Source organism: Aureobasidium subglaciale, assembly GCF_000721755.1.
Source record: "Aureobasidium subglaciale EXF-2481 unplaced genomic scaffold scaffold_0, whole genome shotgun sequence".
Classification (NCBI taxonomy): Eukaryota; Fungi; Ascomycota; class Dothideomycetes; order Dothideales; family Saccotheciaceae; genus Aureobasidium; species Aureobasidium subglaciale.
In genome coordinates this window covers 2122943-2134949 of record NW_013566995.1, presented here as the reverse complement: position 1 = coordinate 2134949, position 12007 = coordinate 2122943, and the positions used below count along the sequence as shown (strand labels likewise).

Here is a 12007-nt window from a genome sequence, read left to right as displayed (position 1 = left end):
TCCCCCCAGCTCAGTACTCGGCCAGGCCCGAAAGCGCCGCTCAATCTGTGCACGGCGCTGTCCTTCGCTGGCTGTCGATGCAGACGACCGAACTTGCCTGCGTCGCGGGCCTATGTAATCAACGTTGTGGCAATACTTGCCTTGTCTAACCAAGCAGGTCTTGTCTGCCAGAGCGGCGCAGACTCTGATCCTGCTCATAAAATGGAAAGCTCGAGATTCAGATGATACTTCCCGTGTCGCTCGCCGCAGATGAATCGTAGTAAGCAAGCTTCTAGAGAAAACGTCCCAAGCACCTCAAAGTAAGGCAGCTCCTGTAGAACGTCTCAGGCCCAAGCACCGTCAGGAGCCCTCTCAAGATTCCTTAAGGACAGTGTCGACAGGGCTTTGTGACCGTCCCATGTCGCAACTACGTTTATTCTCCAGTGTGCCGCTTATTTCTTGTCGCATGAAGGAAGCAAAAGCCGATCGCCAGCGTGCGCGGCGTAGGGCTAACATGCAGCTTATATTGCTCCAATTTTCGACCAATATAAGCACATCTTCACGGCATTTCGCATATCGCATGTGACCACGTGGCTTTTGTCGAGTGATTCTGACCTTGTTCTCGCGCTCATTCAAAAATCCCAATCTTTAGACACTTCTTCGACCCGTCGCGATTGCTATGCAAGCTCGATACACTCAAATAGCATTTTCACGCTGAATTGGCGACCATAGAACATTACCATGCCATCCCGACAGACGTGCCTGCTCGAAGGCTTCCTCATTGTGACTCTCATCACCACAAGTCAGGCCATGACACGCTACGTTGGCGACCCGACCGATTACTCCACCCAGAACATATCGCAAACCTGCGGTGGGTTCAACCAAGAAAACTTTGACTTTGGCAAGTGTCCGCTGTTGATGCGCTGCGTCCTTGATGAGCTCCCTTCCGACGCAGCTGCTGGTTTTCAGAGCGGTGGCGCCATCGCTGGCCTTGTGCCCACCATACTCGCACTCGTCGCTGCATCACCCCTGGAATTGGTTCAGCTGGCCTTTCTCTCGCCGCATCGTGCACTGGCTACTGTCTGCTTCGGCATCGGTTTGCCATCTGGTTTATTCCGTCAGTTGCGAGCGACCAACACTAGTCTGACCGACGCGATCCCTGCTGCGCCCAAGACCAGGCAATGGAGTTTTCAGTTGCCTTCTTCAGCGGAACTCAAGAAACGAAAACCTTGGAGAAGCGCTGTGGTCACATTCATGGTCGACATTCTAGTTCTGGGTCTGGCCGCCATCGCTCTCTGGTTCAATTATCGGGTGGGCTCGAGAGTCATGATTACATGGCGCTGCGAATATGGCTTTCTGATCTTTATGTGGTAAGCTCCAAAGATTTCGTAAAGTTTGTTGCGACTACATGCTTATCGGCACATTATATAGGCCTTGTGCATGCGTCGTATGGCTCCTGCTATCGTTGTTGATTCTTTGGCTTCTGAGTGATTCGATCAAGGTTGTATTGAACAACAGGGATGGACTCGAGGACTTTGGCCTGATAAGACTTGCAAGATTGCCTTATCGGAACTATGAGTATTACACTGAACTTGAGATTTCGAAGAAATCAATACTCCCCAGCTTTAACGCGACCCCGAATACTGGTAGCATACCCAGTCCGGTGGCGACAATTGCAACGTCGCCTCCAGCAATTCCCAATCATGTTGTCCCGCTATCCGCACCGATAACACCACCGAGTAGCGCTGGAATGACATCCACGCCAGCCGCTCCTTCTGGCGCGCCTGCCACCGCACCTACGACAGTATCGTCATCCCAAACTCATGTCACAATGTCTGCGACACCTGCCACTCCTGTGGCTCCTGTCACACCCTCTACGCCAGCCAACAAGATCACTCAAACTTTGCACACCATTACACTGTCGATCAGTATGCCTGATGAGACGGGTATTCGCAGCTGGAAATGGTACGAGGCAACCATTGAGACACTCGCAGTCGGAGTATATCTCTATGCAACTTTTGTTCTTACAAGCACGCAATTCCTGAGCGGCAATACAGGTCTGACTTTTGTCACTATAATGGCGCTCTGTTCAAGTATCGTCAGAATTTTGGAAAACATCTTTTGGACACCAAGATAGGCAAAGTCATGACTCAGAACATCAGTCATTTGTCATCTTGTAGCTGTTAGTAGCCAGTTACTAGAGATAGATCGAGCTGAGAATCTGTTATTCTGTACGCACCCACAAACAAGGACGTGCTAAGTTAAGGCTAGCTAATGCTGGTTTATTACAACCAGTAGTCGTTAGTTATTGCACATTTTAAGGATTAAGTAGGGTAACCCTCCGAGTATAGTTAGGGTCTAAGGAAGCCTGGACGCGAGCTTTGCGCTACAGTGACGTGTGTGTCAATTCTATCCGACACCTTCACTTCTAGAATGTCCTCCTCTTAGTTTATAGCTAGGTACTGCTACATCGTCATTTGTCCTTAAATTTGTTAGAGCTACACACTTTTTAACTATCAAAAGCTTCTACGTCAATCTCCGCTTCGTCGGTCCTACATCCCTTTTGGCATTTCGTAAGGATTCGTCATGTACTGACGCCAGATATCTGATTGCATCAAGATGCCTCGAGCGGTGCCTGCAGACTGTGAAACACTCTGGAACACAGTGTGATCATTAAGACCAGGCAGACATGTGAATCAGCGTGCTGAGTATGGTCGCATCTGAGATCGGACACAATGTTCATCATCCTTACAGCCTTGCCTGTCGTCGTCGCAAGGTAAAATGTGAGCACAAAATTGCCGTTTACACAACTTCACATTGACGACTGACAGCGAGACACTAGGTAATGGCACCCTTCCCATTAGCCAAAGATGTGCGAAGCGTCAAGAGCATTGTGCCAGACCAAAACCGGAACGCAAGTTCGTGCTTTACACCCGATCTGCGCCTCACCCACAATTGACTATTTGGTGACTGCTTGCCTGTTGCGCTCGTATGAGATTCTCAAGTATATGTCCTGCCGGAGACGAACGTTGGTCGTTTCACTGACCGTACTCCAGCCGACTCAAGACAGGAACAGCGACATCTCCTTGGAGCATACCGATTTCTTCGACGGATGAGATAGACATGACAACAACAGGCTTGCTGCAAGCGGGCGCCTGGAACTATCTGAGGGAAGAGATTACAGCCGCACTTGAGTGCCAGCGGACAGTCCGCCTCAACATCCATTTTGACATATGTAAAACAGTCTGCCTTCCTGACAGTATCCACACGAACTCAATAACATACATATTAGCACGCGTCATCAATCACTGCTTTCGGTCACGAGATGATCAGGCGTCAATTCATGCCGGCCAGGACGAATGGAGACGTTCGAGCGATGATCTTGCATTCTGAGAAGATGATCTACCAAGCACTTATGCACCATATTCGACGACAGAAAAGGAGGCAACGCGTTTCCGTCAGAGTGATACCTTCGGCCATGGCACAGTGAGTCTTTTCCTCGGTCGCGACGCCTCTCGACTGACTGAAACAGTATCCCCTGACAACAAAGATACTGCTGTCCCTGCATGCAACAGACGGAGCCACCAGTATTAGCGACGTCGAAAGACTGTGTGGTATAACTAGTTTACACCCACAGCAATAAAGCTGCAAGAGTCAACGCATTCGGACTCATAGCATTCTGTAGATTGACGGGATACGGAGCCTGATTCGATCACTGACCACTGCGAAGGCGGTAGATTTTTGAGGTCGTCAGAACAACGCGAAGCATTGAAGCACCGACTACTTACCAAGGCGATACTGGGCCTCTCAGTCATAACAGCAGGCAGACTGAGTTCCATGAGGTCATTCTCCGACGACATTCAGACGTGGTCCCGTCCTCGATAATGGAGAGCTTGGGGTGCCCTTCTGACAGCTCGACCTCAGTAGGAAGGTAGTAAAATTGGTATGGAAGCAGCTCGCTTGGTGCGATGGAGTTGTGACTCATCTGTAATCTATCACGCGTAATCGAATCTGCTCTCTCCTACGTGCACAACCCTCTTTCTCTAGTCGCTCTCGAGAACGACCAAAGGAAATGGTCAAATACAAATTCGAGCATATGTGAGAGTTACTTATTCGAGGCAATAAGAGACAAGATACATCGTATATCGTTGACAATAAAAGTCATGTGTCACTAAATTGTCGAATGACAATCAAGCTGGTGCTTCGATACCTGCACTCTTCACGGAAGTCAAAAGAGCAACCATAAACTTGATCCTCCGCGACGCACGCAACGATTCGTTCGAGAAATTTGACTGAGAAGGAAAGTCAGCATCATTTCCCATAGCCTTGATAGTACACATATCTTGTGTTTGATTTCGATCATAAGTTCAAGATGATTGAGATTGCCGACACCAACGACTTCAGCATCAAGACCGGTTGGTAATCTCGAGCATTGTCAGGAGCTCTCACAAATACTTCCAGCTCGACACGTAGGGCGTTGAGATCTGCCGATTTCGTTGCTGCGGAGACGTCCAGAGTGATGCGTTCCTTCATGGCCTTGCTTCGAGACACATTCTCGATCCAGTGGCCGTTTGCGACAATGTGAGAGATCTGGACGGTCTTGTCGTTATCAACGCGGCGGAAGACACTATACATGAGGGAGATGTGCTCGACGGTGAGCTCAGTCTTGTCGATATCGACGCGGTCGCCGACATCGTAAGGGTGCTTGACGAAGAGATAGATGCAGCAGCTGAGGAATTCAGTCACTGTACCTCCGATTGCGAACGCCAGGCCAGTATGTACAGACCAAAGTTGAGCCGTCTTTGTAGCCAGTGTCTTGCTGAACAAAGCGGCGTAGATGAAAGCAATAGCGATGAAGACGACAACAACGAGCATACGATCGAGGACTCCAATCGCTTGACTGATGTCGTGCATACTAGAAGCTCGATTCTTGCGTTCCAGACCGACTTCCATGACAAGCATGATCATCTCGTCCAGACTAACGTCGCCATTGCAGTCCTTGTCGAGGGCATTAAAGATCTCGTCTGCCTCTTCAGCTTGACTAGGTCCGAGGACGTCGCGAATGTCTTGGACAAGCAGCACATCTTTACCTTCAGGTACGAAGCTCAGCCAAAGACGACGTGCCAATGCTTTGGACGCGCGACGAGTCTCCAGTGCTCCGATGACAATGGAGTGTGCGGAATTTGGATTGAAGATGGCCTTGCCAGAGATTTCCGACGCGATGTTACCGAATGCTGATGTGACTTTGTCCCTTGCTCGTCCGATGTCGTTGATGACAGTAGTGCGAATGCCTGCTTGACCAAGCTTCTTCTTGATCCCTGAAGTGTCGGGGTAGAAGATGTCGTAGTCGAGATCAGCAAACTCGCGAGAAAATGGTGGTGATAGCTGACGAGAAGCTTCGTACATAATGTCCAATCTCTTGGAGTCCCTGATCTTTCTGTCGTGTTGTTTGCGGTGATAGTTGATACTGATGAGTTGTACGAAGAATTTCTCGACTAAGAAGACGGCAGAGACAGCGATGGTGGCAAGACAGACAGTGTGGAGTGTCGTCACCCATTTCTCACCACAGTGGCCCTGATCGAAAGAGCAGATGACAGGGAGAGTGACCCAATTTGCAATGGAAGAGAGGAACAAGCTCAGTGGAATCTTAAGAGCCATGAGTACAAGCGAGTACTTTCTGATGCCGGTACTGACTAGTCCACATGCGGCCTGGAAGACCACAGGAAGCACTTTCGCAAGCAGCTTGCAGACCCAGAGACCGACCCAGACGACCTCTAGCCAGATAATTAGACCGAGGAGTCGGATATTGCCTGCCCGGGCATCCTTGTACACAGTATCGAAAAGTGCAAGAGGTATGACCAGAAGTGTCGCTACTGGCAGCACGTAAAGTGCGTGACGGGTAATAATGGAAAAGCCATGGATCTTCTTGATGAGGTTGCCGATCTGTGTGAGAGAATCATCGGTGTTCTCAGTATATGCATTCGTTTGCTCTGGTGAGCCCGAAGAGGAAGATGTTCTTCGGCGGCCCTTTAGTTGGATGGTAGGACGCTGCTTGGGAGAGTCGGACGATTCGATAGCAGTAGCGGTAACCATCACCTCGTTCTTAAACTTGTCTACGGACCCTTCGGATGCGATGTCGATCGGTCTGATTGCCTCGTCGCTGGCCATCGTGGTTGAGTTGCAAAGAAATCCCGAGGTGTGAACGACGATCAGAGTTATGGAAGTGATGATTCGTGTGCAAGAGCGAGTCAATAGTGGAAATCAGATGCAGGAACACTGCCCTCGATAAGTGCGCCGCGAAGGTATATATCACTTTTGGAAATGCAGATTAGAACAGTGGGCTTGCAGCTTCGACGCCTAGAGATGGAGAAACCGAATGACTTTTCCGTGTTAGCTCGCGTGACAGCTCTTTCTAGGATTGAAGAATGGTTGCAAATGTGTGTCTACAGACCATCATCCAGTACGGAGCTGAGCGACCGTAATGGCGAGATGCTCTTCGGTGCCGCCATGGCAGGAGTATTTTTGATATGCACGCAAAGCGTGGTAAGTATATCTCTGTGAACATGCACCTCAGCTAGAGCCAACCTCACGTGGTGACCGTGCATGGTGCAAGGTAATCGCTTCACAAAGTAGAGATTCCAGGTTTAGCTTCTTCCTATTCTGTCTGTGTATTCGAGCCGTGATGGTACGTACCAGGCCAATCGGGTTTGGGGCTCACAAGACGGTCGAGAGGGCTCGATTACGAGGCGCATGCCCCGGAATGCGACCCATCTTTGGCTGTCTCCGAGGGTCTCACGGCTTGGCCGAGGGCTCTTGTCAACAGGCTTGTGGTCGAAACCAAAGAGATCTAGCCAAGAAGATGCTTTCGAACGCGTACGCGCCTGGAAACTTCGACTCCAAATACGCGTTGTTACGCGTGAGTTTCGATGGTCAATGAGTGATCCAGACCTTGTGCCTACAGGCGCGGCTCCGATTCTACATGACCCGGTCGAGATGGAAAAGGTTGCCAGTCCTTTAGGTGACCAACGATGAGCTGACGAACACTCTAAGTCATGGCGTGAGCTCCAGAGATGGGACAGCACGAAGCTGTCAAAGACAATTTGCAAGTGAGGGTTGTCTGCTGTTCAGCTGTTGAAAAACGATTCGCGCTTTTTCCAGTGCAGATGTGTACCAGAACGAGCCCAGGACACGGGATCGGCGTAAGTGGGATGGTGCCGAAGTTGGTCGATGGTCAAATTGGCAAGAATAACCGCGACACTCAGATGGAGTCTTGCCTAGTGTCTCGTGCACGAGACTGCAGCGTTAAGTGCGCAGTATTTCAATGTCAATGTTGAATGCTATTGCTGAACGTTGTACCTCAGACACAGCAGTCAGATCGCGCTCAAAGCGCAGAGATTGGTGGATAAGTTGGCAACGCGTGTGTCGCGTACGAGTTTGGGGACATCCGAGAGTCTATGAAGGCCGCCGGCCCCTGCAACGCCAAGGCCCAGTAGACTTTTCTTCTTGCGTTTCAGCTTCAACTTGCTTCCTTAGACACAGCTGAACGAGCCACACCCACGATATGGGGGCAGCAATCCACATTCGGGCGATCCGACAACAACGTTCTCACAACTTGGCTCGAGCTGTGATGCCTGTAGCAAAAAACCCACCTCATACTTTCATGCACAGTACTTAACCACACCCTCACCACGGTCGAAAGCGAGCCGCGAGCGGATGTATTCCTTTCCAGCTAGTCGACCAAATGGGCGAGCGCTCGTTGCAGGAGCCACGGCTTTAACAGACTCTGAAAAATGGTATCGTTTGATCCGAAAACGCAGTACCTGAGAGTCACTGACTGATGCCGCACTTTTGGCGCCTGGCTGAAGCAAATATATACCTTGGAGCTCCCGAGACAATGCTCTGCTAACAACTTATTATCATCATTCTCTACAATCATGCAGATTGGCAAAGAAACAGCATAAGTGCATACTGTTCCGCTCGACTGTGCCGAACAAGCTTTCCCTGATGCTCAGTGGAAGACTGGCAAAAGAGCAAGATTTCCTTGGACAGGCTTCACTGCGCTCATGATGGTGGTCTTCTGCGCAATTAGCTCTGTCATCGTTCTGCTTGTCTCAGACGGTCATAGACAAAAGCATTGGGCTGATAAGATCGGCCCTAATGTACTTTTGTCTGGGTTCAATGGTGTTTCGAACATTTGTTTCGGCATAGCTATTGGTAACGGTGTGGCAATGGAAAGCTCTCAAAGGCGCCACTATCCAGGATCTCCACCGCTCGTGGGCATTTGGCGCCAGCATCGAAGACGTGGTGCTATACGGCAAATACTTCAATTCATCGCACTTGCGGCTCTCGCGGCAAAGCTGACGATCATCGATGGCATACTCCTACAAAAAGCTGCCACTACTGAGGTCGGTCCGGATCGCGGACATAACACGAGCATTATGGCTGTATTCAACAGTACAATGCCTTTTACTGGCTCCTTCCCCAAGATTGGGAATACCTACACTCTCGATGATGCCGATTGGTTTTCCTCGGACCTCCTGAGCTGGGCAAACAGCAATGGAATTCTCCGGAAATAGGCATCGCCAAGGTACTCAATCACTACTTTTCCGGTTATTCTCAGATCTCTTACAACATTACTGGGGAAAATTTCAATGTTTACCCGGCTGACTCAGCTAAGGGCAGGTGGAAGGTGCCAACTCCTGCTAATCATAGCTGTGGCTACACTTATGATGATCCACTTGACTATATTGTCAATCAGATCAACTAGCTGATGTTTACTCTGACCATGAACCCATGGGGCCTCAGATACGACGACTTCAACACAGCCAACACTACCAAACTCACTGCCTTGGAGTACAGCAGTAGCGTTCACTACATGACCAACCGTGGCTTTATGTACGGAGCGATCGCATCGATCATCGTTTGCATTATGTGTGTCCTGCCCAGCTACTATGGCTACTGGCAACTTGGTCGCGTAGTCACTCTCGGACCTTTCGAAATCGCAAACGCTTTCCATGCGCCGGTACTCGACCATCCAGCTGTCGCGAATGCAGGAGTCAAAGACCTGATTCGAGAAGTTGGCAACAGGCAGGTCAAGTACGGCGAGATGATCCACCATGATGCACCTGGTCGTTTGGCCGTGGCTGAGCCTGAGTCTTTCAGAAGAGTTCACCCTAAACTGCATGGTTGAAACCTGTATCGGAGGCGTGCAGGTTCAATGTCGAGACCTTCCATCGAAGCTCGTGGATGGGATGGTTGCAACGTTGCTTGATTGGGTGGTGTTTATGCATGATGACGTGAGCATAAGACAGGTATTGAGGCTGGCTTGATTTTCAGGCAACAGAATGACCAAGCTTGGTATCATAGCAATCGTAACACCTTCTATACTTCCAACGTGTTACACTCTCCGCTATCTGATAAAACTGGCAAGTCGTCTGTTCCGGGACAGAGACTGTGAATTCGATTGACAAAGGGCAGAACTATGGATACTTCGACCAAGAACAACTTGACAGACATGACCTCCGAGGCTTTAAGACATGTCTCCTTGGGCGACCTTGCAAGGGCTGAAGAATCATATCAACACATCATCCCCGTCATGCAGCAACAGGAAGGTACAGAAGCTGCTTCCAGAGAGCTCTACAATCTCTCGAACGTGCGGATACAACAACAAGAGTACAGCGAAGCAGAATCCATCCTGCGGGATCTGCTTGTTCCGCTTGCTCAACGTCCCGTCGATGAGGACACCGTTCACTTTCTCGAGCAAGAAGCCGGGTCGGTTCGCATGCTTTCTCAAAGCTTGTCAGGACAGAGCAAGGTCAATGGCACGCTTCAGGATGGCTTCAAGGATGTGAATGAGCAGATGCAGGCGCGAGGTACTTGCTATGGATTACTAGCGAATTAATCTATCGAGCGGTGACGAGTCATCTCATCATCCTCAATTCCTCAGGGCAACATTTTCGCATTGCATCCAAGGTTCGAATTAGACTCCTCAAAAGTAGTGATTGCGTTGCCATTTGACAAGGGTCCATCCTCGCGCTTCCCCTCACTTCCACGGATGCGAGATTCAACCTTTGTTCGAGGCTCGCGCTTCTTCTTGGGGTATGCAACACAACAGCAATTGATCAATAATGATCGGGGGCTTATACATTCGACATACGGTGTCACTCTGTAACGAGCCAGGTACCAAATCATGACTGTGAATTGTTTGGTCAAGATGAGGTGACAGCCAGGCCGCACATACCAGTGCTGCTGCTCCTTGGCAAATGTATCATGACTCGAATGCAAGACGTGTCGTCTCAGAGGATTCTTTGTGCGAGCTGAATGTCGCGTTCGGACAAGCGTTGCTTAGAATCACCCTAAAATTCATGCTTTACGGTGTAATCATTGCGCCGACTCCGACTTGCCGCATGCCGCGGATCAAACACAGTACGGGCTTTGCGACGAACAGAGTCCGTCGTGTCCGAGTTCGTGCGGAGAGACAGTATGTAACTGAACTACCTCAGTCTGCTAGACAGAGAAGTCACCCTCTCGATCCACTTCAGATTACTCACCATGGCACCCAACAAGGTCGGGCTTGTCGGTCTCAGCACCGGATCCAAGGTCACCAGCTGGGCTACCCTTGCACATCTACCCTACCTGCAATCGGAGCAGGGAAAGAGGTACTATGAGATAGTGGCCGTCTGCAACTCCTCGGTCGAAAGTGCGAAGAACTCAGTCAAACATTTCAAGCTTCCCGAGTCGGTCAGGAGTTATGGTTCCGCTGAGGACTTGGCCGTCGATCCAGATGTCGAGCTTGTTGTCTGCGTTGTTGGTAACGAGAGCCACTGCAAAGTTCTGCTACCTGCAATCAAAGCTGGCAAAGACGTGTATACCGAATTGCCTCTTGCATCGAACATGGAGCAGATGAAAGAACTCGTCACCTTGGCGGAGCAACAAGGTGTCAAAACCATGTTCGGCTCTCAAGGCCAAGCCAGTCCTGTCGTGCACCTGGTCAAGAAGCTCATAGCTGAAGGCAAGATTGGCAGACCTCTCAGCACGACTCTCATCGGCACGACTGTACTTCCCCTAGACAAAGCTTTGCCGACTTCGTTTCAAATTCTCGCCGAACGCAAAGCTGGTGCAAACTTCGCAACCATCTGGTTCCTGCACAGTAAGTTCTTCAAGAATACGACACCGAAAGGCGCTGGTCAGAGCAGGCATCACTTGTCTGTTTGAGGTATTTGGCGAGCTCGAGACCTACGACAGCATCATGGGCATCGACTACCCGACTCTCGAGCTCATGGACCCGTCTCAAGGCGGCAAAGTCGTTGATAGCATCAAGAAAGAGTGTCCCGACAACATTCGCCTACAAGGTCGTTTTGAATCTGGTACGCTTGTTACCTATCAGTTGCGAGCGGGCGAAGCCTTCCCCAGAGAGCCCGGTTGCCGCTGGCTCATCAACGGTGATGAAGGAGACATATTGATCACCAATACGAGAGGCTGCTTTGACATCGAGCACGAGGGCGTCGTAATCAAGTACAAACAAGCTGGAGAAAAGGAAACGCAGACGATTGAGCTGCCGCAGGATGACTTGACAGACCTAGAGCGTCCGGCTCAGAACGTCGGGCGTTTGTATGAAGCATTCGCCAAGGGTGAGAAGGAGTCTTACGCCGACTGGGAGGTCGCATTGAAGAGGCACGCGTTCATTGATGAGATGTTTCAGAGGGGAGATGGAGACAGGGCTTTCGGGGCGCCCGCCACATATAGATCCCAGTAAGCAATGGAGAACGGAGACATCGGGAACCGCCAAGTGCACTTTGTTCAAAGTTTTTGAACCCTACCGCAGCCGTGGAGTGAGAGGCAGCCATGCTCATACACCTGTCTTGCTCATGCGAGCTATGATCTCCAGATTCGACGACGTACGAGTTGGCGTCCGAGTGGAGAAATCGTTCTTGACAGGCGACCGACTCTTTCATGCGGGCAGGAAGTCCCTCACGATGGGTGCTCCACCGAGGCCCAGCGCTCTCTATGTGAGATCCGAAAACTATGC

General features: G+C 50.3%; 6 protein-coding genes across 6 annotated transcripts; 5 read left to right on the top strand and 1 right to left on the bottom strand.

Moving 5' to 3' along the window:
* The first annotated feature begins 612 nt into the window (after positions 1-612).
* On the top strand, positions 613-2230 carry AUEXF2481DRAFT_75934 (uncharacterized protein). Its single transcript, XM_013493963.1, has 2 exons — positions 613-1349; positions 1411-2230. Exons 1-2 carry the CDS (start codon positions 721-723, stop codon positions 2114-2116), a joined length of 1335 nt encoding a protein of 444 aa, XP_013349417.1. The 5' UTR covers positions 613-720; the 3' UTR covers positions 2117-2230.
* A 2108-nt stretch (positions 2231-4338) lies between these two features.
* Positions 4339-6147, bottom strand: AUEXF2481DRAFT_25208 (uncharacterized protein; the record flags this gene model as incomplete). The annotated part of the gene is made up of 1 exon (XM_013493962.1): positions 4339-6147. The coding sequence occupies one exon, from the start codon at positions 6145-6147 to the stop codon at positions 4339-4341; it is 1809 nt and encodes a 602-aa protein (XP_013349416.1).
* A 1635-nt stretch (positions 6148-7782) lies between these two features.
* AUEXF2481DRAFT_167689 (uncharacterized protein) lies at positions 7783-8601 on the top strand. The gene has a single exon (XM_013493961.1). The coding sequence runs from the start codon at positions 8043-8045 to the stop codon at positions 8553-8555; it is 513 nt and encodes a 170-aa protein (XP_013349415.1). The 5' UTR covers positions 7783-8042; the 3' UTR covers positions 8556-8601.
* Positions 8602-8764: 163 nt separating this feature from the next.
* AUEXF2481DRAFT_25207 (uncharacterized protein) lies at positions 8765-9169 on the top strand (the record flags this gene model as incomplete). The annotated part of the gene is made up of 1 exon (XM_013493960.1): positions 8765-9169. One exon carries the CDS (start codon positions 8765-8767, stop codon positions 9167-9169), a length of 405 nt encoding a protein of 134 aa, XP_013349414.1.
* A 186-nt stretch (positions 9170-9355) lies between these two features.
* On the top strand, positions 9356-9927 carry AUEXF2481DRAFT_35187 (uncharacterized protein). Its single transcript, XM_013493959.1, has 2 exons — positions 9356-9404; positions 9457-9927. The coding sequence occupies exon 2, from the start codon at positions 9461-9463 to the stop codon at positions 9878-9880; it is 420 nt and encodes a 139-aa protein (XP_013349413.1). The 5' UTR covers positions 9356-9404; positions 9457-9460; the 3' UTR covers positions 9881-9927.
* A 603-nt stretch (positions 9928-10530) lies between these two features.
* AUEXF2481DRAFT_93901 (uncharacterized protein) lies at positions 10531-11807 on the top strand (the record flags this gene model as incomplete). Its single annotated transcript, XM_013493958.1, has 2 exons — positions 10531-11128; positions 11175-11807. 2 exons carry the CDS (start codon positions 10531-10533, stop codon positions 11732-11734), a joined length of 1158 nt encoding a protein of 385 aa, XP_013349412.1. The 3' UTR covers positions 11735-11807.
* Positions 11808-12007: the final 200 nt, after the last annotated feature.